Source organism: Drosophila busckii, chromosome 3R (assembly GCF_011750605.1).
Source record: "Drosophila busckii strain San Diego stock center, stock number 13000-0081.31 chromosome 3R, ASM1175060v1, whole genome shotgun sequence".
Taxonomy (NCBI): domain Eukaryota; kingdom Metazoa; phylum Arthropoda; class Insecta; order Diptera; family Drosophilidae; genus Drosophila; species Drosophila busckii.
Window position 1 is genome coordinate 22,229,481 of NC_046607.1, and position 25,521 is coordinate 22,255,001.

Sequence of the window (25,521 nt, forward strand, 5' to 3'; positions counted from 1 at the left end):
CAGCGAAGCCAGCGCCGACGTCAACGTTTTGCGCTGAGCGAAGCGAAGCTTTTCATATATTCTGAGCGTAACTTAGGCCAACAGGTTGTCAGTCGTTAATTTGCTTGTGTGTGTGCGCGCGTCTGTGTGTGTGTGTGTGAGAGAGACGCAGCATTTGCGTCAATCAGACGCTCTGCAGGATTTGCTGAGCGTTCGAAAACTTTGAGCTGCACTTCAAACTGAGCGGCCCTTTAGACTTTTCTCTCTCTCTCTTTCTTTCTAGCGCTTGCACCCACACAAAGTGCAGTGCTAATTAATTAACTTTATTCAAGTTTTAATATTGTGAAATTTGTTGATGAGCGCATGAGTTCAAAGTTCTTTGAAAACGTCAATTAACTCTAGTCGACCCATGGGCGCTATAACAAAAAAACACACGAAAAATATAAAAACAAAAAAAAAACTGCATATGCATGCAAATCAGCCAAGTGTATTTTAGTAATCAGAAATTTAAATACGAGACAAAAGTATTTGCTAATCTGTAAGTATGTCTGAATACAAATGCAACATCAATGAACAATTCGCTGAAGGTGCTGATGATGAACAATATTACCGTGTTGAAACCAGTTTACATATACTTTTTTTTTGGCTCATTTAAAATGATTTGATAAAGCTCCAGAGTAAAAAAACCATGTCTATTGTTTGTTTGACATACATACATACATAGCTGTGTGTGTGTGTGTGTGTATCTTTTAGTATTTCGATTTCGCTGCTGTTAAACAAAATAGCTCTGAACTTGTGAATAGACAATGGCTCTGGTTTATTATTATGGCAACTGCTGCTGTGACAGAATCAGAACTGAACTGCCGATGACCATCGCACAGCCTTCCCTAACACCTACCTCGCTTTCGAGCCAAACCTAGTCGTAATTTAATAAATTCGAATGTCTGTGAGTTGGTTTTAATTTTAATGCCAGCCTTGGCATTGCTATTACTAAACGAATTAAAATTTCCAGCCATTTACCAAAGCAGCAGCAGCAGGTTCAGCATTCCATAGTGCGCACAATTTTTCGCAAACACGTGTTCATTCCAATAATGTAATTAACTAACAATGTAACTAATGATTATAAATAATTTAGTAGAACCCATAAATAGGCTAAGTGGCATTCCTCTTGGCCTATGAACAGCTGAAAAAACTTCTGCAGCATCCGCTTCATTAGAGTACAATGACATTTTTTAAGCCATTACTTTATCTCAAAGTATACGTATCTATTTTTTGTTTATTGCAGAGTTCACTTATAGTCTGCCCAATTGAGTGTAACCTTCAGCGGCAGAGGAAACGATTGCAAACAGCTTTGGATCGAGTCTGTCGGCTGGTCAAGTGTGTATCGAATTTTGGCAGATGGGGCCGTGGCTTTGATGCTGTAGCATTTTTCCATGTTTGGCCAGTTTTTTGTGGGTGTCTTTTTTTTTTGATTTTAGTTTGGCTGAAGTTGGCGCTTTTTATTTGTTTATTGTAAACACGTTACTAACATTAACCTTATTTAAGCGTTAACAAGCAACAAGATATTTAGCATAGCCAAACTTAAGTTGCAGAGTTCAAGGTCTTGGCGCTATTGTGCGTTTTGTAAAATGACCAAAAGCAGCGCAAGAAATGTGTAAACTAAAAACTGAAAACCAATTCTACAACAAATTGCTAATGAGTATCAAACAGGCGATATTGACAGCAGCAGCAGCGGCAGCAATGTGAACAACCACAGCAGCAACAACAAGTAATTTTTAATAGGTACGAAGTTGCAGTAACTGCTGCTAGTAGTGGTGGCCTACCACTTCCTCCTCTCTGGCCCAGCAATTGTGCAATATTCAATGATTGATGCGTTGATTTGGCGCTGGCAGCCTCAATAGCTCTCCAAGCTTCAAATTCATAGACAAAGAAGCCGCAGCGTCAACGTCGACTGCAGCGCGCCCATTGCAGCAACCAGCTTCACATTGTTGTTGTTGTTGCTGCACTTGCTGCAGCAACCGCCATTATTGTTATGTTTATTAAATAACGGTTAAGTCAAGCGCCATTTTCTAATTCTGCAAATCATTCTCACATCTATTCGTTGAGCAACACCCTCGAAATACTCAGCCACAATCTGCAGCCAAATCCAACAAGAATAATATGCTACAAGTCACAGGTGAAACCAGTTTAGGCCTTGCCAAAATATTGGAAAACAATAAAAAATATGAAATAATACGGTTAGTGGACTTTCCATAAAACAAAACGACTAACAATAAGAAAAAAACGTGCTGCGCGCCCATTTTCAAAAGCATTTGTCAACAACCCAAACAAGTTCAAAGCAAATCGATCAGCAGCAGCAGCAACCAAACAGCAGCAGCAGCCTCAGTCTGAGCTTGTTTTGTGAATGTGATCATGATGACCACTGGCTGGGGTTTAGTACACATATAAAGCCAATAGGAGTATTAGAAATTGCGCAAGCTTAAACCTCGGTGGCAATGGTGAAAATGATATCAAGGTCAGCCGAGAGTTGACACAAAAACCTAATGAATCAACTAACTAATATTAATTGGTCATTGTATTGATATCGGGAGGTTTGACTTTATCAATGGCCTATCACCAAAATGCATGCGATATTATGCATATTGGAAATTTTCCAACAGAAGTTACTAATTTATTTTCATACAATAGTAAATTCATATGCAAATTTGTACAAGCCATAAACACTTTTATTTGACGATATGCATATTAATTAAATAACGGTTAGATGCTGCACTTTGATTTATGCAGATTAAAGAAATGTAATTTATTCAGATCCACTGCATTATGATCAACGATCGATGTTGTTTGTTGTTCGTTCATGTCAAAAGGTATTATACGCTTCTTTCATTTTTAAAAATGTGACAATAAAGGTTAAGGTTAATCCGATTAGTGTAATAACTTAAGAAATAATTTATTTCTGATATATTATTGAAAAATACGAGAGAGAGAGAGAGAGAGAGAAGGGAAACAGCGTTAAAACGTGGCTGCGAGTTTGTTTTCTACAAGCTTTGGATATATTATAAAATTTTCAGCAAGCCAACATCATTTTCAAACACCAATGAAAATCAAACTGAACTATCAAACTGAGCTATTTAAAAATGTTGCCATGATATTATTTAAAACAGTGCTTAAATAATATAGCTAATTTAAAACATGCGCCATCTTCGTACTTATCGAATCTTTCCCAACAGTAATAGCTAGCTAAAAGCTAAAAGTATCGATATATTAGGATCTTGTTATATTTTTGACAACGATACAAAACAGCTATATTTGACGAGATAAAAGCCGTTTTGCCAACGCTGTTATTTAGAGATTCCAAACTGATTGCAGCTTGCAACACTTATAAATAAGCCAAACAATAAAAAATGTTGCAACAAAATATTTTAGACCAGCTTAAACAATTTATAGACACAGTGAGTAGCGGGCACAGTAATCCACAGATTCTGACAAAGCCCGCACTCATTAAAGTAGCGTAAGTATGCGGCTCAAATGTGAAGCAGACCCATTTACTAACAATGTTTTTACACGCAAACACACACATACACATGCAGGCTGGGTTTCTTAGATGAGCTGCCGGCCACCCGCGACATCGTCTTTGACTACTTCGGCATACTGGCTGAGATTGGTGTGCAGCTGTATATATCTCCCGAGATGAAAGACCAAAAGACCGGCATGCCGGTATCGCAGTTGAAACAGGGTGGCAATCGACAGCAACAGTTGCGAGCAGAAGAGTATGAGAGTTTTAGCATGGTCAAAAACTCGCTGCAGAACTTGGTGTGGAAAGGTCCGCCGGCGTGGTGTCCGCTCATAGCAAATTGGAGTCTGGAGCTAGTGGCCAAACTCTCGGATAAGTACACACAACGTCGCATGACAATTGCCGCCTCCTGCAACTACTGGCTTGAGTGCAATGCTATGCACGCTCTGCTGACGCTAATCAACAGTTGCTTTCGTAAGCTAAGCAATACGGAGGCGGAATCTTGCGTGGAGACAATGCTCAATGCGTTTCATCGCTATCCCATGACCTTTGATTGGATTGTAGCGCGTCTAGGCGGCTGTTTTCCCTACAAAATTATAATGCAGATTATACAGTGTGGCATGAGGCGTTTTGTGGATAATTTTCGCTGTCATTTGGATTCTGAGGCAGGCATCTTGGACTATATGACATCGTGCCATGAGCCACAATTGCAAGCAGCCTTTAAGGAGATACTCAAAGATGGCCTAGCACCCAAAAAACCGCTCGATGTGGCCATTGTGCCGTTTCTGTTAATAACAACAAACTACTCGGATGCGATACTACAAAGTTTGGTTAACGTTTTTGTGGAGCAATGTAAGCGGCGAATCATGCTAAGCATTAGCAGCAATTAATCTTTTGCTTGTTTCAGACACTGATGAGCTGATCGATGCTATAGTACAAAAGGCGCCGCTTTGGATGAGCAACAAAATGTTTATGGACATGCAACCTTCGCTAAACAATGCAGTCCTGCGTCTGCAGCAACATGGCGCCAAGCTGCTGCTAATGGTGTCCAAAATGTCGGATAGATATATATGGTGTCAGGACTTTTTGGACACATCTATGCAGGAGTTGGAGCAATATGTGCTGAATATGCGCAACTTTCCGCTGCTCAGCGATTTGGCCTGTGAGGAAACCAAATATATGCTCTGGCAAAGCTGTCTAAGTACAAATATCATAGAACAACAAACCGCCACGCGATTGTTGCTGGTAGTCTGTAAGTGTAACAATATTAAATGCCAAAGACAATTGATGCAAATATTTACGTTACAGCATCGCAGCATCCGCATATTTATTATCAAAGCATATCACAACTCATACGCAAATCATATGCACAATATCCCAGCAGTATTGGAGCGCTTATGCGCTTACTAGGCGGTCAGAGTGGCATGCTAAACTTCCCAAGCATTACCAAAGGCATCAAGATGACGCTTGAAGAAATAACGCTGCAGGAGCAAGTGAGCAATCGCTTGCCAGTGGAGCCAGGCACCGACACAGAGGCCTACAATACATTTTACAATCTTAATATGTTGGTCAAGTAGGTTATAACTTAACTGCTGCAAGCAAACTGCTTAACATTTTAATTTCTACACAGAATGCAAAAGAAAACCATATTGCCGCATATGAAGCCGCAGCTGCTGCTACAATCGTTGAACGAATGCATGGCCAAGATTATACAAATATTCGATTGTACTATACAAAAGCTGGTGCTGCGCATGGACAAGGATGCAAGTGAACGCAGTGCGGAAAAGTTTAGAGAGCAGCAAGCCAACAACAATAATAAAAACATACACGATCTGTATAATGGCGAGAGTGACATTAAGCGACGCAAACTGGATGCGGATAGCACAAATGAAGAGCGTGACTTGAAGCGCATGGAGTTGGCTCATCTTATAGTGGAGTTGCTTAACAATATTGAGGCGGGTACACGCCTCAATGTGTTGCGCACACCTTTAGTGCTTAAGCTGGCTGTGCTTAGCGTTAAGTATTTCTTTGTCGGTCTGACTGAGCGTAGTAAGTGTGCTGCAGTTATATATATAATTTAAATATTAATTGTTAAATATTACTTGCAGCTGTTATATTACGTGCAGCTGCTGCTCAGCGCGCCTTTACGCTGCTGCAACGTCAATGCACAGCACGCAAAATTGCACGCACTTTGTGCCTGCGTGAGCTCATAGAGGGTGCACTCTTCTATCATGGACATTTGCTGGGACAGCTGGAGGAATATGAGCTGGATGAACTGGAAATACCTGAACATGAAATGCTTATACTGCAAAATTTACATGCCACTGCTGGCACTAACTCGAATCGTTCTGTATTGCACTCAGGCATCATCGGACGTGGCTTGCGGCCAGTCTTGCCCATAAATGACAGAAGCTGCGATGCTGAGAAGCAAGCATTGTATCTAAAGGCGCTATATGCCTGCTGTGCGGATTTGGTAAGTCACAATTTTAAGCTAAATTTAAAGCCAGTCTAATGTCTTATATCTGTAGGAGAAGCCCAACAACATTGAAGGCTATTCATTGGTTTCATTGACGCTTGTGGAGCTTGTTTCAACGGATGTCATGTATAATGGACTGCCCTTTCCGGATGAGGAGTTTACACGCGTAACTATGGAACGCGATATGCAAATAAGACGTGCCTTTATTACCTCACCTGTGCTATGGGCTGTGCTGGGCTTAATAGCAACACATAGACCTGCCCTTTGCTACTCGTCCGTGCTGCTGAGAGCGCTGTGCGCAACGTGTCTGCATCACTGGCGTGGCAAAAATGGTGCGCAACAACGAAACTATAAGTAAACAAATTAACATTAATATATTTTGTTTATTGCAGTAAACAAATTCCAACCCACCGATGCAAACGATGAGCTTATGCTGTGCACCAAGAAGCTGCTGCAGCTGCTGACCATCAGTCAGCTTATACCGCCGCCGCTATCCAATCTGCACACCATCATTGAGCACTTTGAGCCGCCAGAGGTTAGTTTGATTTAATTTGAAGATTGCTTGCCCTTGCTTATGTTTACCATTTCAATTAGATTGCTGTAGTACTGCGTGAATGCATTTGGAACTATTTAAAGGATCACGTGCCCTCACCTGCGCTCTTCCATGTGGATAGCAATGGACTGCACTGGCGCAACACCAGTCAAGCCAAAGTGCCTGCTCAGTATGTGGACACGCTGCGTCATTTGATGCAAAGAAAATTAAATAAGCTCGGCCCGCACTATCATCAAATGTTTATTATGACCGAACTGCATGTGCGACAGCCTGCAATAGCAATTCAACCTGCAACAGTTACAGGTTTGCCTGAGATGACAGCAGCCACAGCAGCAAAGGGCATAGAAATTGTCGAATTGGATTAGTGTACATAAGTTAGTTAGTTACATTGCCGCGAGCGTGATTGTACAAAAGTATGAATGGAATGCAAGAAAACATGCTAGATTTATATAATAAACTGTTATACAATATGTAAGTTTTCTGTAACTTTTCTTTTTTTTTATTAATCTCAACGAATTTTCCATTGCAAATACTGTCCAGCAGTTAACGTGTTGTTGTTGCCTGGAAAATGAATTAATTTAGAAAAAGACATAGATTAAAGCCAACAACTGTTGCATATTTGAACATTTTTTTACTTTCTCTTTGCGCCTTGACTCGATGCGTCGCGACGTTTACTTTGACGCAGCTTTGCTAATTGCAATTATTCAACATACTTATTTGTTCTCTATTGAATATACACAAAATAGTTATCAACGCCATTAACAACGATTTTCTTTCAATATAATACACGGTATTGTCACTTGGATTTAACTTTGCACTCTGCTGTCGGCTTTAGAAGCTAACTTAATGCTCTTGTTTTTCTGCTGAGGATGATCTGTAGACCTTGATAGTTCTCTCTCTATAGCTTATTAAATACTTGGCAAACGTAAGACAACAAAATAAAGGAAACTAAACGAAAACAATAACCAAAAAGTTGCTCACAATTTGTTAACAAAGTTATTACTTTTCAAAAATGAATTAGACTAAAATCTAGGAGCATCAGCATCAGCAGCATGGCCTATGAAGTGCGACAATGCGATAGCTTGCGCACCGAAATGCAGGATGTTAGTTTCTTGGCGCGCCGCTTCAAGGTAGATCCCTTCTTCTTAACAGACGTTTCCATGGAGCCGTTGGTCGTGACATCAGCTGCAGCCTTAGCACTTGTGGATGGCTCGTACAAATGGCAAGCAGCATTAGCAGCCGCTGTCTTGGTGGCACGAATCTCTGCAGCGGCAGCAGCAGCACGTCGCGCCAGCTCCTCTAAAACAAAGAATTGTTTATTAGAATTGATTTGATTTGCATAGTTTGCTGCACATACGATTGACATCATGTTCGGTGAAATAAACATCTTCTTGATCCTGTTCATTGCCATAGTGATAGGCTTCTAGATAGGGCAGCACAGTCGTGCGTCCGTACTTGTCGCCTTTGAGTGGAGGAATGGGTATCGGTGGGCAACTTATCGCTGGTGCGGACAGGAACCAACTGCAAGGAGCGCATACAAATTAAGCCAAGCCTTATAGAAAAGCAGTATCACTTACGTATCTCTGCGTATCTGCTGCAAAGAGAGTCGTACTTCGGGATCGGCTTGTAGCATGCCCAATATTAAATTGGCAAATTTGGCGTCCAACTCATAAAGCCAGTCAGGCGCCTCCCATTGACTGCGTCCAATATTGTCCAGCAGTCGGTAAATGTTGTCGCCATCAAATGGATAAAGACCCGTTGCCATATTGTAACTGTAATAAATCAGCATTTAAATTAGTTTGCTATACACTTTAATGGCTTTTGGCTTACAGTGTAACGCCGCTGCTCCAAATGTCCACTTTGAAGCCTGCAAATGTTTCATGGCCATTGGCGATTTCGGGTGGCTGAAACGCTGGCGAGCCCTGACCCGTCTTGCACGTATCGTCCGGCGCAAACAGATCCAGCTGCTCGGCCACACCAAAATCTGATATCTTAAGCGTTTCATCTAGCGTGAGCAGCAGATTGCCCGGTTTGATATCCTTGTGTATAATACGACAGCTGTGCAAATATTCCAAGCCGTTGACCAGCTGTTGAAAGTAACGATGCGCCTGAAAAAGCGGCATCTTCTTGTCTGGCGCATGGTTTAGCATCTCTTGCAAGCCTCCAATGCAATACTCCATCACCAAATACATTTTCTGTTTCTCCTCGTTGTACAGCACATCGACCAGCTGCACCACATTCTTGTGCTTCAGCTGCTTCAGCAAATGTATTTCGCGCGTCACATTTTGCTCGCCATTGGGTATGCGACGCAGCTTGCGCTTGGTGAGTATCTTCACAGCCAGTCGAGAGAGATTCTCCGAGTTCATGGCCTCTTTCACTTTGCCATAGGAGCCTTCGCCTAGCACGTCGCCCATAACATATTTGCCCACCATTTTGATGTTTTTCTTTTTCTGTTGGTATATAATGTCCTTGCTGTCGACGCGATTGAAGAAAATGTTGCCAATATCCTGTGTGACTCGATCTAGCGTATCGATCTCATCGTCAACCAGCCAAGTAACTTGCGGCAGCTCCGCGCCAACATCAAAATCCACATTGCCTGGCGTTTGGCTGCCATTAATTTCGACAAAGGCGTCGTCCAGATCGGATGCCGTTTCAAATCTAAAATTTTTATTTGTTAACAGAACCGTCATTTCATCCTCTGGCGCATCTGATAGCTCAATCTCCTTGCCAGCTAAATCGATTGACTCTTTAGAACTGTGCTGCTGTTGACCACCACCACCGCCGCCGCCAGCCAGATGATGTGTTGCTTTGACTTGTGCCTCCATTACATGCGTGCTGGTCACAGTAACAGTCATTTGGATGCGTTGCGCTCAACACACACGCTCGCTGTTTGTGTACACTTCAGCAATAGCAAATGCAATAAGCAATATTAATTTTAACGGCGCTCAGTTGCCGTTTTCTTTCCGCTCTCCTTGTTGCTCGCTGGGCCAAACTAGAACATTGCATAAACTCGAGCTGCCCAGCGCACAGTTCGCATTTCTCCTGGGAGAGTAGCGATCGAATGCTCTTGCTTTTCGCCTGTATAAGTAATGAACACTAGCACTTGTTGCCTAATTCTGTCCACTATTTGTTTCTAATGCTGTAAATTTCTGTGTTTACTTTAAAATGTAAGTGTTAAATATATGTTTCCGAGTGTATGTACATATGTATGTGTATGTCAATTGTTTTGTAGTCATTTCGCGTGCGATGCATCGATGACAAGTAACCGATACTTTCAGGCATCGATAGTTTTGCTAACAGCGCAATAACAGAAGCAGTAAGAAACTCAACAAGAGACGTGCAAAATCAAAACAAACTTTTGTAAACAAATTGCAAGTCATGGCTGCCGAAAATACAACCAAAAAGCGCCTGGAAATACTTATGGCTGCCAAGAAACAGCTGGAGGATCAAATCAGTAAAAACGGACAAATTCTGGCTACAGTAAGTACTTGCATCTAAATATTGTCTGAGGCACAGTAAACAAGCCACAAGGTAACGCATTGCGGAATGTCTGACGTCACAAAAATCACTTTTAACTTTACAGAACGATAATGTGGGCATGAGTGGTCCACTAATTGATGCTGAGGGATATCCACGCAATGATATAGATGTGTACCAGGTGCGCCAGGCGCGTCAAAACATAATATGCTTGCAAAACGATCATAAGAAATTGATGGATCAAATACAAACAATGCTGAATCAATATCATGCCGAAGTGTCTACAACAGATCCTGAGCTGGTAAATCGCGCATCCGCCTTGGAGCTCAACAGCGAAAGAGAGCCTGGTGGCGCAATGATCACTGAACCGCCATTGACGCGTGTTATTGTTATTGTTAACTTGGTCAGCCCCAACTCGCCGGCAGAGGAGGCGGTAAGTAGTATTACTGTATTTAAACTGAAAGTCCCAATGCTAATGAGTCTATTGCAGGGATTGCGTGTGGGTGATAAGATAATGCGCTTTGGTTCCATCAATGGCAACAACTTTCAGAACAATTTAGCACAAATTGGCGAAGTAGTGCGTCATATGCAAAATCAAAATGTTCAGCTGAAGGTTAAACGCCAGGAGCAGCTGATTGATCTTATACTAGTGCCAAAGACTTGGACCGGAAGAGGCCTGCTAGGCTGCAACATTGTGCTGCCACCGGAACCCATGGACTTTTAACAATATAAATGTACAGTAATGTGCTTTAATTTAATTAAATGTAAATCTTAGTAATAAGTATGTTACATTGAAGGAAAGTCTTATGTCATGCTAGGGCACTCAACTCAACTTTTCTTTTATTGATTTGCTGCTTTAAGTATTTCACCTGAAAACTCAATCAATTGTAACTAATTTGAAGGCGCTATTTCAAAAGGCATAGATTGAATTGACAAGGACATCAAAGTGACGAGTGAAAGTAGAACGAAATGTCAAGCTACTGAGGCTTTATTCAAATGCGCGCCAAGGCAAAGCTTACGCAAGTTGGCAGCGCCAGCAGCTCAGGATGCTCAGCCCTAAATACCACAAAGGATCCCAGCAGCCTGTCGGTTTGTGCGCCGCTGCTGTGCCAGTTGAGAAACACAATTGAATGAGTGCGCACTGTAAACGCTAGTGAGAAATTCAAGTAGCACAAAATTATACAAGTGAAAATTTGTGGTATTAGGCAAATTATTAAATGCTAATTTTAAATTAAAGCAAGTGGCTGCTGACAACAAATTGTTAAGGAGAGCAGTTAAATTAGTAAGCTTGAATAATTTGGGTACGTGATGTGTTTTATATAATTAATGTGTACAGTGGCATCTCGTTGGGATAATTTTCTTCTTTTTTTTTGACAATACAGACAGATAAATAGACGAGCATAGGTTTCTTTTGATAGTGTCACTGTCATTGCCAAATGCAGAGCAGACATTAACGACAAGACTCAAATAACAGACACACACACACACTCACTTATACACAGAGAAAGAAAGAATCTGGGGAGGCTGCGCGCAATTGCGATTGCGTTTTCGATTGCGGGTGGCGCAACAAATATGTAATGCGAATATAAAATGGCCGTTGGAGCATAGGGAAACTAGCAAAAAGTTAACTAAGGGCGCTACACTGTGGTTGCTGCTGTTTGAAAATAAATTTCAACGCACAGAGTCGCAAGAAAAAAGGCCCACATACTGTGTTGGGGCATCCTCGTTCAAATGCCTAATACGAAACCAACCCCCTTGCAAACAAAAGTGCGATGTATGTGTATGTGTCTGTGCGTGTGTGTGTATGCTGTACAATAAGCTTTAATACGCTACGTTGACGTAGCGTAGTGAAGATAACTCGAGACACACAGACAGACACAAAATAAGCGCGAGCATGAATTATTCAGTGGCACTGCATTGCTGCTGCTCAAGCCGATGCTTTTGTTAGCCAGATTGAAAGCACAAGGCAAAACGAAAAATGTATTAGGCGCCACTTTATTTAACAACTGCCTGCTATACAATTTGATTAGACCTTTAAAATAATCAAAAAAAAAAAAGCAAGTATTTTGTTTTAAGCAATCACAGCCTTGTTGCGCTTCAGATTTTTTAAATAATTAATGCATAGCACACATGCATGGGTAGTTCATTTGCAAATACACACATATATACATAAGTATATGTATCTGTGTGCGTGTGTCTGTGTCTGCAGAGACGAGCTGTTGATTAGGCTTCGTTAGGCGCCCAGCGAATTGCCACGACAGCGTTATATTTGGAGCGCGTGTTGACATCAAATCTAATTAATGTCATTGCAAAATGTTTGCCCATTTCCATTACACACAGCGCCAGCCAAAGGATAGAGGAATAACAACAACTAGAACGGCGACGGCAAAATGCCGCCTTGCGTGTCGTTACAACGGGGCGGATGCTTGTTATCCACAGTAGCTGCGTCCTTGAATGAGCTGGGCTGCGTCATGCACGGATCTTTCTCTGTCAGTAGCAGCAGCATCAGCAGCGGCAAGCGAATGCATCATCATCATCAGGCAGTAACATGTGCAGCAGCTGGGCGTTTATAAATAAAAGTAAGGACGTGGTTGGGCAACGAACGCGAAGTTGACGAGCAGCACATAAGGACAACCAAAAGCTTAAAATAAAACACAATATGCTGTTGTTATATACAAATGCAAGTGTTACTAAAATTAGAGCCAACAGCAGTAGCATCCACTCGAGTGCAACAGCAATTGACGCCTAAGTGAATTTGCCTAGAAGTAGGCAACAACAAAGTTAAAGTTCAAACAAACGTGTGTGTGTGTGTAAGAGAGAGCGCCACTGTAACTGTGAGTGTGAGTACGAGTGTGTAAAGTGGCCAAGGTGTGTCCCAAGTGTCAACTTGTGTGTAGTCACAGTGCTTAACCTGATTTATAAAAGTTTGTCCTTTCCGCGAGACACGCGACGCGACAAGAGGCTCGAGACCAAAGAAGCAGAAGAGCACACACACACACTTACACACATGCATTGGAAAGAGAGCATCAGTAGTTACAGAAGCAACGGCTATAAAAACCGCAACAACTACTACGACTACTACGACGATAGAGAGGAGGACTGGAGCACATACATTATCATATTCGTGAGCTTCGGGGTGCTGGCGGCGGTGTGCGTGTGTATGGGAAAGGGAATGTATGTCTCTGAGGCCTCAACTACGCCTAGATGAAGAATGAAGAAACAAAATGTGCGCACGATATCCCTGATCGTGTGTACATTTACATATTTACTAGTGGGAGCCGCCGTCTTCGATGCACTCGAATCGGAGACAGAGAAACGGCGCTGGGAAGCGTTGCAAGGTGAGCTATAGAATTGAGTAATATATAAGATACAGTTATAATGTTGCTATGCTTGCAGCTGTTGAGGATCGAATTATACGCAAATATAATATATCACAAGAGGACTTTAAGGTTATGGAAACGGTGGTGCTCAAATCGGAGCCACACAAGGCGGGCCAGCAATGGAAGTTCACGGGTGCATTCTATTATGCCACCACAGTGCTCACCACCATAGGTGGGACAACTAATCAAATAACTAAATTTCTATATGGAAAGACTTACTTGATTTAATTACAGGCTATGGGCACTCCACACCAACAACGCGTGGTGGCAAACTATTTACAATGTGCTACGCTATTGTTGGTATACCTTTGGGGCTCGTCATGTTTCAGAGCATCGGAGAAAGAGTGAATAGACTGAGCAGGTAAGCAAGTCACGAGTTCTCTCATTAATACAATACTAATATTTGCAATCTATAGTTATGTTATAAAAGCGGTACGATCATCGATACGCTGCAAACGCACTGTGGCCTCAGAGGTGGATCTTATATGCGTTGTCACCACGCTTAGTTCCCTGACCATAGCCGGTGGCGCGGCGGCATTCTCCAGATTTGAAGGATGGAGTTACTTTGATTCAGTATATTACTGTTTTATTACTTTAACCACAATAGGTAAGTCGCACATTAACATATATCTAATCGCAATACAAACAATGCATGTATTCGTTTTAGGATTTGGCGATATGGTAGCTTTACAAAAAGACAATGCACTGAATAGAAAACCCGAATATGTTATGTTCGCATTAATATTTATACTCTTCGGACTGGCAATTGTTGCCGCCTCACTGAACTTGTTAGTACTTAGGTTTGTTACAATGAATACGGAGGACGAGAAACGTGATGAAGCCCAAGCCGCGCAGGTAAGAGCACAGCGAAGTGCCCAATATGCATTCCAAATTTGCGATTTCGATGCCATTACTTTTATTCAGTAGACTTGCGGACTATACATTTTATCTAGTACCACTACCTAGTACTACTGCGAATGTTTTATTATACATAGCAATAGCATTTATCAAGTTGGTCCGACTCTTTCCCTTTGGTAGTTCAATTTGCAGTCCTGACATTAAATCGAATAAACTTGAAATTATTTTCATTAACTTAACTTTTATTCCATTTACACAAACTTTAGTCTTTAGTCAAACTCGAGCTTCGTTTCAACTATTCAACTATTTGCCTGCTATTTTTATTGCACAATTTGATAATTATTAATTATGCGCACTTTGTTTTAACTAATACTACTTGCTGTTGTGAAAACAATAAATTTTTGAAAGAATTAATTTTTGAATTGAATCCACTTTGCAGTCAGATAACAAAGAAAACAATAATGGAAAATTATATATATAATTATATATATTTGTTTTATCTTTTTTGGCATATTTTCATTTGCTTTTGAATTACGATACGATACGATACGATATGTAAATGCGAACGCGCGCTTAGTTTATGACCAAGTCCAGTTTATGGACCAATGAGGTGATTGCGGTATTTTCAGCTAAGAAAAACACACACAAATGACTAACTTACTACAATAACTATAACTATTGCTATTCCCACGACTGCTCAAAGCAGTTAAACAACTCAATGAAACACTAAACAAATACTTCTACTCAATAACAACATGAAAAACAGCACTACAAACATATTTCCCCTATTTTCCATGCCGAACGTTATGCATTAAACAATTACTAATTGCACTTTTGATACGTTTACAGGCGCTGCAAGGCGCTGTCAAACTTGAGGGCGATGTGATAACATCCAATGGGTCCGTACTGAGCGGCTACGTAGGCCAGGACCTGCCATCGCCCAACGGCAGCACCTCCACAATATTCTCTTGCCGTTGCATCTGCCTGAAGCGTAAAAAGTATGTAATCCACTTCCCTTTCATAAGCACACAGATGCAATCAGCACAAGTGAGCTTATAGGCCAAAGCTAATTAGGCTCGCTTGTGTTAACCAAGTGTGCTAGGTTTATTAATTTATGAACTTAATGTTACTACTTAGCCTACTCACCCATCTAATTCGCAGGCAAGAGTCACAGAACAAACATCTGCTGCCGGAAGTGGTGCCGATGCAGGATCTTAACTATGAAAGCCAAAGCATGCACAATATGGGTGCAGTCAATGGCACTGGACACATTAGCGGCAGTCACATGGCCATAGGTCCGGATGTTGTGGATCAATTGGGCAATCGCTTGCCGCTGCGGCCGTCGAACCAGCTGCTCAAGCGAAATGTATCGCTCTTATCCTTTCGTATTTAGTATGTTCAAGCTGACAGCGGCAACAGGGAGCCTGCACTTGGCCAAAACATATAACAACAACAACAGCAAGAACAACAAAATGACTTACAATTCACGTGATAAACAGTCTCTGATATATAGTACTTAATACCTAATGCAAATTTAAACTGAATGGTAGTGAATATTGTATAATGGCGAAATTTTATTTACGTGCATTTACAATATAAAAACTTAGTGCATACAATATATACGAATATTTCAGTAGCTATATACAAACATACAAATATGCATGTCTACTTGTGTATAACTTAAATGAACATGCCTATGTGCATCCATTAATTAAACGCGATACTATATTTAATTGATCTGAACCACTGCCATTTCCATGCGATAGTAACCAGAGCCCAAGAACTCTCATAATATTTTAACAGTTAACATAATATGCTAACCAATTGAAAGTAAAAACTAATCAATAGTTGAGAACCCGCTGATCAAATGCCCAAGCAATTATAATTACAGCAGTTTACACTTACTTTAAATTTTGTATAATACGAATATTTGCTTAATATTTTTATTAAATTAAGTAATTTATTTTAGCTTATTGTAGTACTAGTTAGTAGCCGCATGTATCGAAAACGCCAAAAGTAAACTTTACTTAAAACCAAGAACTTTTATTAAGTGCTTAAGTGACTCCAATGTGTGCCAAATCAAAATAATTAGCATTAACTAGTTAACCCGCCAGTTCCAGGTACCGATTTATTATCAGACTCCAACCAACAACAACATTTAGTTGCATTTAGTCGATACGAACGCATTAATAAATGCACTTGATTTTAATCAAAAATAGAAATTTTAAACATTTTAAATATTTTAACACTAACTATATGGTTTTTGTCCTAGTTAATCCTCCATTGCTCAATCAAAATAAATATGCTTCGAATATTCAAATTCAATATCCAATTGTGCTTTGTAAATAATTTAAGTATACTTCAAAAGATTGTATAAATTACCAAAACCATAAAGTAGAGCTCACGAAAGTTACGAAATATAAGTAGTAGTTATTTATTTAATTCTGAATTTATTAAATTATAGCGCAACGCAAGCTGTTGCGATTTCTTTGAAATTTTTCGTAGTTAATTGTATGAGTGTGTTTCAGCAATTTGAATAATTATGAAAATTAGCTACTCGATTCTAAATAACAAATAAAACAAATTGTAATTTTAATTCCATGAATAAACCATTTAAAATAAGACTTTGTCATATACATGCGCGTATATGCAAAAACAAAAATCCAAAACGAGTTTCTCTTTTACCACCCAGAATAATATTTAACACAATAATGTTTACATCTATCAAATTATCCATTTTTTATTGAAATATTTTTGTGATTGATTTGGGTTTATAAACAGCTGGTAGATAGGGGCAATGATTTCATTTGTATTACATTTGTCTGCGTCTCCAGTGTTTAGCAATATTCATTAAAAGTTAATATATTGCTGCAATCATGCACGCCGAGTGTGTGTTTGTGTTATTAAACATAATTTTTAAATATTAAAAAAATGTTTACAATGCGTTGATAGAGTGTGGACTTAGTTTTGCTTTTGTTTTGTGTGTTTTGTTTAATGTGATTTTGGTGATTTGTCTGTATAATTGGGGGGTTTCTAGAATAAAGTAGTCGAAATCTAAATCAATTTTTATATAATTAATGTGAACTAATCTAATCGTCCATGCTTTCATTGTTGCGCTCCGGTGATGCATTTCCATTCTTAGGAGATGCAGAGCGAGAACGTGGGGAGCGAGAACGAGATTTGTTGTCAGCAGAGGCGGAACGATCACGATCGCTGCAATTGATATAAACAATATGTTAAATATATTATGGAAAGTTAATTTCAATGTTCAGAGCTTACCGTGAACGCGAATCGCGTCGGTTGGATTTGGAGCGAGAACGAGAGCGTGACTCGCGCTTTGAGATAGAGCGTGAGCGTGAGTGGGATTCACGCTCGCGCTTAACGGAACGAGAACGAGAGCGGGAGCGTGACTTTGACTTTGACTTGGATACGTCACGGGATTTGCTGCAAGTTTAATAATTATTTATAAGTAAGCTTATTAAGTTATACAACAAGTTTAACTCACTTTGAGCGTGAATCACGATCGCGTGAGCGTGAGCGCGACTTGACTGGAGACTTGGACTTGGAGCGTCCACCGCGAGACTTGGAGCGGCTGCGAGACTTGGAACGTGAGTGCGTCGAACGACGAGAGCGTGAACGCCTGCGTGAGCGAGAGCGCGAACGCGAGCTGGATGAACGGGAGCGACCACGTCCGCCGCCGCCACCACCACCTCCTTGGCGATCCACGCCGCTGCGTCCACCACGACGATCCTCTACCAAATGAATACGGCGCCCATTGAGCTCTGTATCATCAAGCTTCTCAATGGCGGTCTTCATGTCCGACAAAGAAGCAAACTCGACCACACTGCAAAGCAAATAAATCATTAGCATTTGCATTACAATTTGTTTATAAAGTTATAATAATTACCCTTCATTGCGACGCTGCTTGTGTGCATCAGCATAGGTGACTTCGCCCGCCTGACGCATGTAGTCCTTCAGATCCTGCAGATAACGCACAAATACGTAAAATATACAAAGATTAGCAAAATGATAGTGAAGACAACTTAAAGGATTTCAGGCAAATCAAATACAGCGTGCAGACCAAACACTTTGAGCATATCTCTGAACTGAAGTATCGCTGCTGAACGTGGGCGGCCGTCTAGAAGTCTGTCCTAACCAAAGCTTGACTCTCTCGCAATCCTCGCTTGCGCCTGCCTAATGGAAACCTCGTGTGGATTGAGTGGAGTGGGGGGTAGAATAGTTAACCAACTGTCAATTTTTTAGCCCTTGTTATACACGCGTAGGAAGTAGAAGTCGGCACCACGGCAACACCAGTTCGGCTAGAATATGCTCATTACTCATTATACGCTTGGTTTGATTTGGTTTGGTTTGCGACTGCACGAGGTAATTCAATAAAAACGTAAGCATAAATTTTATACACAACATTGACAATTAATTGATAACATATTATTCTTTTTGTTTTTGTTCTTGATATTCAAAATGATAATAAAAAAAACAATAGTTGTAATTGAATTCTTACTTAATGCGCTTTCAGAGAGAGTACACACATCGCTTTAATCGCAATCGCACAACACCGAGAGGAGTTTTGTCTGTCTGCCTAGTAGAGTTAAGTGGTCGGCCAATGGGGATCAACCCGTCAGGCTGGAGCGCAACACGCAAGACCTCACACATCGAAAGAGCTGTTCGCGAGTTATAGAGAGGGCGGGGCGCGGGCTTCACGTCTCAACATCGAATCGAATCATTTGTCGTCAGACCAGACCAGACCAGACCAGTTCAGATCAGACCAGCAACCAGAGGTAGCGAACACCACCACAGGCAAGAATGTCAGTTAGAGCGAATGACCATATTGGGATTTTGTGTAAAATGATTAGATGCTACATCCGTTTTTGTTTATACATTTGTTTTTGTGTTATACATTTGTTTAGTTTTTCGTATTTTTTTTTTTGTGGTTTGTTATCAAAACAGCTGCCGGTAGCCATAGAGCACCAAAAGGCCAGAACACACACATTTGCACTGCCGGGGCCGCAGGCGGGTTTTGTGGGTAGAGAGACCGGAGTCGTGGCAGTGAGCAAGTGGACAGTAGGCGGCAGAGCAGCGCAACCAGTCAGTCAACCGAACCGGGGGCGGTGGCAGGCATCGCTTCCACTGTCTTTTAAACAAACGAACTGTAAAAATAAGAAATACGTTTGGGCGCCTCTGAGACGTGGAACGTTGTGGCCGCGACGATTTGCTGCGTTAGCTGCTCTCTTCTTCTCTCTCTGTCTGTCTCTCCAACGCCAGTGAGTAGTAAGGGGTATGCGGAACACACACAATCAATTCGCAATTTAGGCGCTGGCCTCTAACTGAAGATGTAACGAACGCGTCTCAAACATCATTATCATCATTTTTGGTCATCAGCGCTTGGCATCAGCATATTATCAATGGAACAAACGATCGCTCGATAGCTTCTAACTTTATTTGTCTTTCTCTCTGTCTCTGTATCTCTCTTTCAACGAACTCAAAACTGTCCCTCTCTCCCTCTCTGCCTCTCTGATAGAGTTAGTGGCTATAAGGAATTTGACAATTCTTTTATATTGTAATTATAAATTGTGAATTTTGTATGCATGTTAAATACCTAAGCCACAGCGAACAAGAGACAAGCCTACGCATTGGCCCGATCTCCCCTCTAAATACAGCGCGCGCACACATTGCGTAGGCTGGCCTTTTGTTTAGCCCAAATCACATGGATTTGGTCACCGGGCCTCGCGTCATCATCCGTCTTTATATGTTTTGTTTAGTTTTAGTTTTAGCTTCGACGACGACGTTGGCAGCGAGGGTGTGCATTGGCGTTCGTCTGGCTGAGCGTTTGTGGAAGGTTCAAGGAAGAATCAACTGATAACCCATAAGCGAAGTTGTGCACAAATCGATCAACAATGATAACGTGTGTGGGGGGATGCTCTCTCTTTTTTTGGCGTCGAATTTCTCTCTGGCTTTTATTTGTTTGTTTGTTTGTATATTCGATGCTCGTGCGTGCGTCTCTCTGGCATTTCGAACTTATCATCTTCTCTTTTTTACTGTCACTACATGTAGTGGTCGCTCTCAGCTCTCCACTTATGGACCCATGATCTCTCTCTGTATCTCTCACAATGTGTATTGTTACTCTCTGTTAAGCTCTGGACAGTTCAGTAACAGTAACCCATCAAACTCTTTTTTGTTAGGTGTGAAAAAAACAATTGTTGGGATTTAACCGATCAGTACAAAAGTAAGTACAACATTGTTTTTTCTTTGTTTTTTTTAGATATTGTGGGTTGGCTTAAGCTTAAATCAACTGTACAGCTTAAACATAATTTTAAATATGGGGTGGGGTTGGGTTGGGATAAGATATAACTCGAAAAATTAGAAAAACTTTTGGCGGCCTTGTCAACAAATTATTGTTTCAAATTGCATGCGCTTCACTGTTTGAAAACGCCAAAAGTAATTCAACTTTAATTGAAATTATAAATATTCTACTAGGGAAACAACACCAATATCAAAAAATATTAAATCAAAAACGTTAATAAAGGAAGGCTTAGCATAAATATAGGTTAGCAGCCACACTTTAGATGTTAAATATTAGATTAAGTCGAGTATATATCTACGCTAGCCGAGCTACAGAATTTCCTTTCTCATCTATAGTAGGTATAAAATAAAATGAAAAAAAGGCGGCTTACCTGCCAGCTGACGCGACTGGATAGGTTCTCGACTATCAAGCGATATTCGGTGCGCAAGGGCGGTCCATAGCGTGAGGATGATCTGGAATTTTTGTTTCTGGTGAATAATTTAATGAATTACAAATTAGTATTGACACTGCGCTGTTGCCCCAAATCGGAGATATATATGTACATGTTTGTGATAATTGCAAGTAAATTAATTTGTAAACAAACGATAAGGCAGTACAAAATAGACCGTAACGCTTCATAATGAAAACAAATGTGTATGTGTGCATTAAATTGTTACGTGCGTATTAATATTATTAAAAAAAAAGTTAAATAGTGTATTAATTTGCAAAATTAGCAAAACATAATGTTGTAGACATATATATATGAACAGCAAGTCAGTGTCTTTAGCAGCTAGGGGTAAGAAACTAACACAGTAGACTCTTGAACAATGTGTGATATGATTAAATTGTTTGAGCATTATGGTTTATCAAGAGCGTCTTATTCAAGGGTCAACTGATTATTTAAGCATTTAAACGTTTGTCGATTTTAAAACGGTCACAGTCGCGCAATTTTGTTGGCTGTACTTACTTATCATTATAGCGGCCGCCTTGGCCCCGACGCCCGCCGTAGCGATCATCATAACGGTCGCGATTGCTGCCGCGAGCTGTGCCTCTAGCTGGTTCCACAACCACACTGCAATAAAATCATGTTTGAACTACTAATTTCACAATTTTCATTTTTATTACTCACCGCTCGCCTAGCAGCTCCTTCCCGTTAAGTTCATAGACGGCATCGTCGGCATCGCGATAATCCTCAAATTCCTGGCAAATAGCAATTAAAATTTCATTAGTATTGATTTATTGATTTTATTGTTTGTAATTATATTTGTTGTTTTGTTGCATTTTAAACTTACCACGAAGCCATAACCATTCTTGATTAGAATGTCGCGAGTGCGACCGTAGCCTTTGAAAAAACGCTCCAAATCGCGCTCACGCACTCCATAAGGCAGACCGCCTACATAAACGCGTGATCCAACCATATTAGTTTACAGCTAGTTATTTCTTTAGTAAATGCTGTAAAATAATTAACAAATAAAATCTATTAGTCGCTTTTATTTTATTTTCTGCCGCTGTCACTATTTGTATGCATGTGTGTGTATATGTTTGTATGTATTTGCCAAGATGGCGACATGCCCCTTGTCAACGTTGTCTACCGGGTAGAGAAATTTTTCAGTCTGCAAATTTAATATAAATTTGCAAACGTTTTTATATAATTTAGCGCGCATTCAATAGCACACACAATACACATACCGTTTTCACAAACTGTGTCAACTGCAATAATTTACTTTTTGCGTTTATTAAACACTTTTTTTTCAGTTTTTTTACGCACCGCACTTTACACGAAAATAATGCTAACTCAACCTCAACGCTATTTCTACGGAAGTGACACTGAACTCGAAACTGCTATGCCGTTTTGCCGCGCGGCAATGATTTTTACGCCAGCCCTGGTTTTACTTATCGTTATCGAGTAAATGCCGACTGCTGCGAAAACAAATCATCTCTGCCGGCATCGACTGTCACCAGTTGTCGCCATTTTTTCTCATATAATTTTCTTTTCACTATACGTGTTGAGAGAACTGGGCGTCCATTGTGAAAAAAGTGAATTTAATATACAAGTGTTTTAGTTAATTTGTCAAAAAAGCTTATCGGTACAATGGCTGATATTAATGATTCTAATGGCAACTATGATGACAACGATGAGGTGAGCGTAATATGTTCAGTTATAAATAAATGCCGATGCAGCTCTTGCAGTTGCAAAACAAATGCAAAAAAGTCGTGTGCATGTTAATTTAATTCAAAATATGATGGTGTATTTAAAATAATGTAAATGCGTCAAGCAAAACATGGCAATGAGATTGCAAAATTAAATTTACACGTATGTACATACTACGCATGAGAAAACAGTGGAAAGAGAAAAGAAAATGGCGGGCGATTTTATTTTTTTTCTTTCTTTATTGATTACACTTGTGACTAACTGTACCCGGTTGTTTACCTTTTGTTTCATATACCTGCAGCAGATTTCAGAGCCAGAGCAGCTGCGCAAGCTATTCATTGGTGGTTTGGATTACCGCACTACTGATGAGGGCTTGAAGGCGCATTTCGAGAAATGGGGCAACATTGTCGATGTGGTGGTCATGAAGGATCCCAAGACTAAGCGCTCCCGCGGCTTCGGATTTATCACATATTCACAATCTTATATGATTGACAATGCACAGAATGCGCGTCCGCACAAGATCGATGGACGCACAGTGGAGCCAAAGCGCGCGGTTCCCCGACAGGAAATCGATGCCCCAAATGCCGGCGCTACTGTCAAGAAACTGTTTGTTGGCGGTCTGCGGGACGATCATGATGAAGAGTGCTTGCGTGAATATTTCAAGGACTTTGGCGTAATTGTTGGCATTAATATTGTGTCCGATAAGGACACTGGCAAGAAACGCGGCTTTGCGTTCATCGAGTTTGATGACTATGATCCAGTGGACAAAATCATTCTGCAGAAGACACACAATATTAAGAACAAGACGCTCGACGTGAAAAAAGCAATTGCCAAGCAGGATATGGACCGTCAAGGAGGCGGTGGCGGCGGCGGTGGTGGTGGTGCTGGTGGACCCGGCAACAGACCTACTCGTGGAATGGGTGGACGAGGTGGCGATCGCGGCGGTAATCAAGGCGGCGGCTGGGGTGGAAATCGTGGAGGTGGCGGTGGCAATTGGAGCGCGGGCGGCGGCAATTTTGGCAACAATGGCAACTTCGGTGGCAATAGTGGAGGCGGCGGCGGTGGTGGCGGCTGGAACCAACCTGCCGGCGGTCCTTGGAATAGTCAGGGCGGTAACCAAGGCTGGAACAATGGCGGAGGCGGTGGTGGAGGCAACACCAACGGCAATTGGGGAGGAAACAATAACGGCGGCGGCTTTGGCAGCGACTATCAGCAGCAGGCATATGGAGGCGGTCCACAACGCAATACAAACTTTGGTAGCAATCGTCCAGCGCCCTATAATCAAGGTGGCTTCAACAAAAGTATGTATCCAACTATGTCAAGCTGTCAGCGCTATTTGTAATGCTTATTGTATTGTTTGAATAGACAATGGCCAAGCGGGCGGCGGCGGTGGGGGCGGACAGGGCGCCTTTGGTGGGGGCAACAACTACAATACCAGCCAAGGCAACATGGGTGGCAATAGACGTTACTAAACACACAACACACAAGGTAAATATCGCAAGTGTCAGCATGCAGCCAACAATGGATGTCTGTGTGTTTGTATTTGTATTTTTATTGATAAAATGCTTGAAGAGTTCGTTTGTATGTCACGAAGCGAACAAAAAGCAAAATGCGCTAATGCAAAAATTTTCTCCCTTTCTCGCAAATATAGGTAAACACATACAGAATCAGGTCAAGCTAGACAAGCACAAGCAAGCAAGTCTAGGCAGAGACAGAGGCAAGAGCAGAAGAGCAGAGATACAGGCAGGCAATCAATGACAGTGAGAAACAGAAGCTGAGGCAGTGTCACAGGCAGTGAAATGTATGGGCGAGTCAGGCAGACAAGATATAATAAGCTTAAGAATCCATAAAAAACAAAAGCAGCTAAGAATGCAGGCAATCGCGACATGTGTTTCTCTCTGTTTGTGTGTGTGTGCGTGTATGTGCCCAGCCAAAGCGACTAACTTTATAACAAATCCAACAAACAAACAAACAAAGAAAACAAAAAACAACAGAAAAATTTATGTTTAATAAGAACTCTAGAAGCGCAACTCACTTGCAAACAAAAGCAACCAAACACTAAAACAATTTAACTGCTAATGTCTTTTGTCTCAATTCAATACAAAACCAATATTTAATTTTTAATAACCATTCGTGTGTGTTTAGGATGTTAAGAAACTTGAACGCTTAGTTTTAACTAAATTTACATAAAGAGAAACAAAAAAAACTATCAATTTACGAGTACTACATTCAATATATGCTAAATTTATAAAATAATTTTATTTAATTTTTGAAGCACCACAGCAAATGCAATTAGAGTTCTGCTCTATTGCCTCATGTTTGTTAATGTATGTCTAATGCAATGAAAAACAAAAGGTAGAGTAGTCATTATTGCGCTCACCACTTTCCACAATATATATATATATATAACTGTATAGCGTAAATCAGCAGCCGATTTTTGAGTAAACGAATTATGTAAAGCTCTTTTTTAACTTTAAGTGTACTTTTTGTTTTATATTGCCCAACATGTGTCAAGTCTCGATTGATGCGTTTATGTTTATACAACAAAAATATTTAAAAAGAATAACAAATCTATAATTTTGCAGTGCATACATTAGTTTATATATATATTGATTTTGTTAGCGCCTAAGCAGTTTATAGCTATTAAAATTGGTACACAAAACATTTTTTGATGTAACTAGTACATGATACGAGGTAAACGAAACGAAAGCGTAAACTAAAATAAAACTAATGTTACCCACCTGAAATGACTAAGCACCACCCCCCCCACCAACTACCAAGCTCTAAAATTTCTCCCACAACAGCTAAAGAAAATTTAGAAAAATTTCAGCCAA

General features: G+C 40.7%; 6 protein-coding genes across 11 annotated transcripts; 4 read left to right on the top strand and 2 right to left on the bottom strand.

Annotated features, from left to right (window-relative positions):
- Positions 1-3,370: 3,370 nt before the first annotated feature.
- LOC108604188 (integrator complex subunit 5) lies at positions 3,371-6,987 on the top strand. The gene is made up of 9 exons (XM_017993538.2): positions 3,371-3,490; positions 3,570-4,345; positions 4,401-4,745; positions 4,802-5,066; positions 5,124-5,542; positions 5,602-5,966; positions 6,022-6,301; positions 6,362-6,504; positions 6,564-6,987. The coding sequence occupies exons 1-9, from the start codon at positions 3,384-3,386 to the stop codon at positions 6,885-6,887; spliced, it is 3,024 nt and encodes a 1,007-aa protein (XP_017849027.1). The 5' UTR covers positions 3,371-3,383; the 3' UTR covers positions 6,888-6,987.
- Positions 6,988-7,136: 149 nt separating this feature from the next.
- LOC108604189 (serine/threonine-protein kinase STK11) lies at positions 7,137-9,711 on the bottom strand. Its single transcript, XM_017993539.1, has 4 exons — positions 8,353-9,711; positions 8,100-8,294; positions 7,880-8,043; positions 7,137-7,821 (listed from the first exon to the last, which is right to left on the bottom strand). The coding sequence occupies exons 1-4, from the start codon at positions 9,375-9,377 to the stop codon at positions 7,580-7,582; spliced, it is 1,626 nt and encodes a 541-aa protein (XP_017849028.1). The 5' UTR covers positions 9,378-9,711; the 3' UTR covers positions 7,137-7,579.
- Positions 9,712-9,845: 134 nt separating this feature from the next.
- LOC108602550 (26S proteasome non-ATPase regulatory subunit 9) lies at positions 9,846-10,831 on the top strand. Its single transcript, XM_017990685.2, has 3 exons — positions 9,846-10,002; positions 10,106-10,432; positions 10,490-10,831. Exons 1-3 carry the CDS (start codon positions 9,901-9,903, stop codon positions 10,721-10,723), a joined length of 663 nt encoding a protein of 220 aa, XP_017846174.2. The 5' UTR covers positions 9,846-9,900; the 3' UTR covers positions 10,724-10,831.
- Positions 10,832-11,126: 295 nt separating this feature from the next.
- On the top strand, positions 11,127-16,473 carry LOC108604837 (two pore potassium channel protein sup-9). 3 transcript variants are annotated; one of them, XM_017994456.2, is made up of 9 exons: positions 11,127-11,300; positions 12,340-13,337; positions 13,396-13,551; positions 13,614-13,740; positions 13,796-13,986; positions 14,047-14,234; positions 14,815-14,847; positions 15,087-15,235; positions 15,399-16,472. In XM_017994456.2, exons 2-9 carry the CDS (start codon positions 13,211-13,213, stop codon positions 15,628-15,630), a joined length of 1,203 nt encoding a protein of 400 aa, XP_017849945.1. In that variant the 5' UTR covers positions 11,127-11,300; positions 12,340-13,210; the 3' UTR covers positions 15,631-16,472. The 3 variants fall into 3 exon arrangements, with proteins under 3 accessions (XP_017849945.1, XP_033150019.1, XP_017849946.1); XM_033294128.1 differs by lacking the exon at positions 11,127-11,300 and having other exon boundaries at positions 13,211-13,337; positions 15,399-16,473; XM_017994457.2 differs by lacking the exons at positions 11,127-11,300; positions 14,815-14,847 and having other exon boundaries at positions 13,211-13,337.
- A 478-nt stretch (positions 16,474-16,951) lies between these two features.
- Positions 16,952-22,349, bottom strand: LOC108604245 (serine-arginine protein 55). Of its 3 annotated transcripts, none has more exons than XM_017993621.2 (9): positions 22,225-22,349; positions 21,828-21,987; positions 21,665-21,735; positions 21,503-21,607; positions 20,927-21,008; positions 18,145-18,218; positions 17,743-18,081; positions 17,517-17,681; positions 16,952-17,450 (listed from the first exon to the last, which is right to left on the bottom strand). In XM_017993621.2, exons 2-9 carry the CDS (start codon positions 21,951-21,953, stop codon positions 17,327-17,329), a joined length of 1,086 nt encoding a protein of 361 aa, XP_017849110.1. In that variant the 5' UTR covers positions 21,954-21,987; positions 22,225-22,349; the 3' UTR covers positions 16,952-17,326. The 3 variants fall into 3 exon arrangements, with proteins under 3 accessions (XP_017849110.1, XP_017849109.1, XP_017849111.1); XM_017993620.2 differs by having other exon boundaries at positions 20,927-21,023; XM_017993622.2 differs by lacking the exons at positions 20,927-21,008; positions 21,503-21,607; positions 21,665-21,735; positions 21,828-21,987; positions 22,225-22,349 and adding exons at positions 18,757-19,782; positions 19,852-20,371.
- A 174-nt stretch (positions 22,350-22,523) lies between these two features.
- LOC108603987 (heterogeneous nuclear ribonucleoprotein 87F) lies at positions 22,524-25,276 on the top strand. 2 transcript variants are annotated; one of them, XM_017993986.1, is made up of 4 exons: positions 22,524-22,675; positions 22,989-23,988; positions 24,053-24,175; positions 24,339-25,276. In XM_017993986.1, exons 1-3 carry the CDS (start codon positions 22,628-22,630, stop codon positions 24,157-24,159), a joined length of 1,155 nt encoding a protein of 384 aa, XP_017849475.1. In that variant the 5' UTR covers positions 22,524-22,627; the 3' UTR covers positions 24,160-24,175; positions 24,339-25,276. The 2 variants fall into 2 exon arrangements, with proteins under 2 accessions (XP_017849475.1, XP_017849476.1); XM_017993987.1 differs by having other exon boundaries at positions 22,992-23,988.
- The last annotated feature ends 245 nt before the right edge of the window (positions 25,277-25,521 follow it).

Coding starts and splice junctions, on each gene's coding strand:
- LOC108604188 (XM_017993538.2), top strand. CDS start 3,384: ATGTTGCAACAAAATATTTTAGACCAGCTTAAACAATTTATAGACACA. Junction 3,491..3,569: donor CCCGCACTCATTAAAGTAGC/GTAAGTATGCGG, acceptor ATACACATGCAG/GCTGGGTTTCTTAGATGAGC. Junction 5,067..5,123: donor AATCTTAATATGTTGGTCAA/GTAGGTTATAAC, acceptor ATTTCTACACAG/AATGCAAAAGAAAACCATAT.
- LOC108602550 (XM_017990685.2), top strand. CDS start 9,901: ATGGCTGCCGAAAATACAACCAAAAAGCGCCTGGAAATACTTATGGCT. Junction 10,003..10,105: donor ACGGACAAATTCTGGCTACA/GTAAGTACTTGC, acceptor TTAACTTTACAG/AACGATAATGTGGGCATGAG. Junction 10,433..10,489: donor ACTCGCCGGCAGAGGAGGCG/GTAAGTAGTATT, acceptor AGTCTATTGCAG/GGATTGCGTGTGGGTGATAA.
- LOC108604189 (XM_017993539.1), bottom strand. CDS start 9,377: ATGACTGTTACTGTGACCAGCACGCATGTAATGGAGGCACAAGTCAAA. Junction 8,295..8,352: donor TGGAGCAGCGGCGTTACACT/GTAAGCCAAAAG, acceptor GATTTATTACAG/TTACAATATGGCAACGGGTC. Junction 8,044..8,099: donor CAGCAGATACGCAGAGATAC/GTAAGTGATACT, acceptor CGCTCCTTGCAG/TTGGTTCCTGTCCGCACCAG.
- LOC108604837 (XM_017994456.2), top strand. CDS start 13,211: ATGAAGAAACAAAATGTGCGCACGATATCCCTGATCGTGTGTACATTT. Junction 13,338..13,395: donor GCGCTGGGAAGCGTTGCAAG/GTGAGCTATAGA, acceptor CTATGCTTGCAG/CTGTTGAGGATCGAATTATA. Junction 15,236..15,398: donor ATCTGCCTGAAGCGTAAAAA/GTATGTAATCCA, acceptor TCTAATTCGCAG/GCAAGAGTCACAGAACAAAC.
- LOC108603987 (XM_017993986.1), top strand. CDS start 22,628: ATGGCTGATATTAATGATTCTAATGGCAACTATGATGACAACGATGAG. Junction 22,676..22,988: donor ACTATGATGACAACGATGAG/GTGAGCGTAATA, acceptor ATATACCTGCAG/CAGATTTCAGAGCCAGAGCA. Junction 23,989..24,052: donor TCAAGGTGGCTTCAACAAAA/GTATGTATCCAA, acceptor TTGTTTGAATAG/ACAATGGCCAAGCGGGCGGC.
- LOC108604245 (XM_017993620.2), bottom strand. CDS start 21,953: ATGGTTGGATCACGCGTTTATGTAGGCGGTCTGCCTTATGGAGTGCGT. Junction 21,024..21,502: donor GGCGGCCGCTATAATGATAA/GTAAGTACAGCC, acceptor ATTATTCACCAG/AAACAAAAATTCCAGATCAT. Junction 18,219..20,926: donor CCAGTCGCGTCAGCTGGCAG/GTAAGCCGCCTT, acceptor CGTTATCTGCAG/GATCTGAAGGACTACATGCG.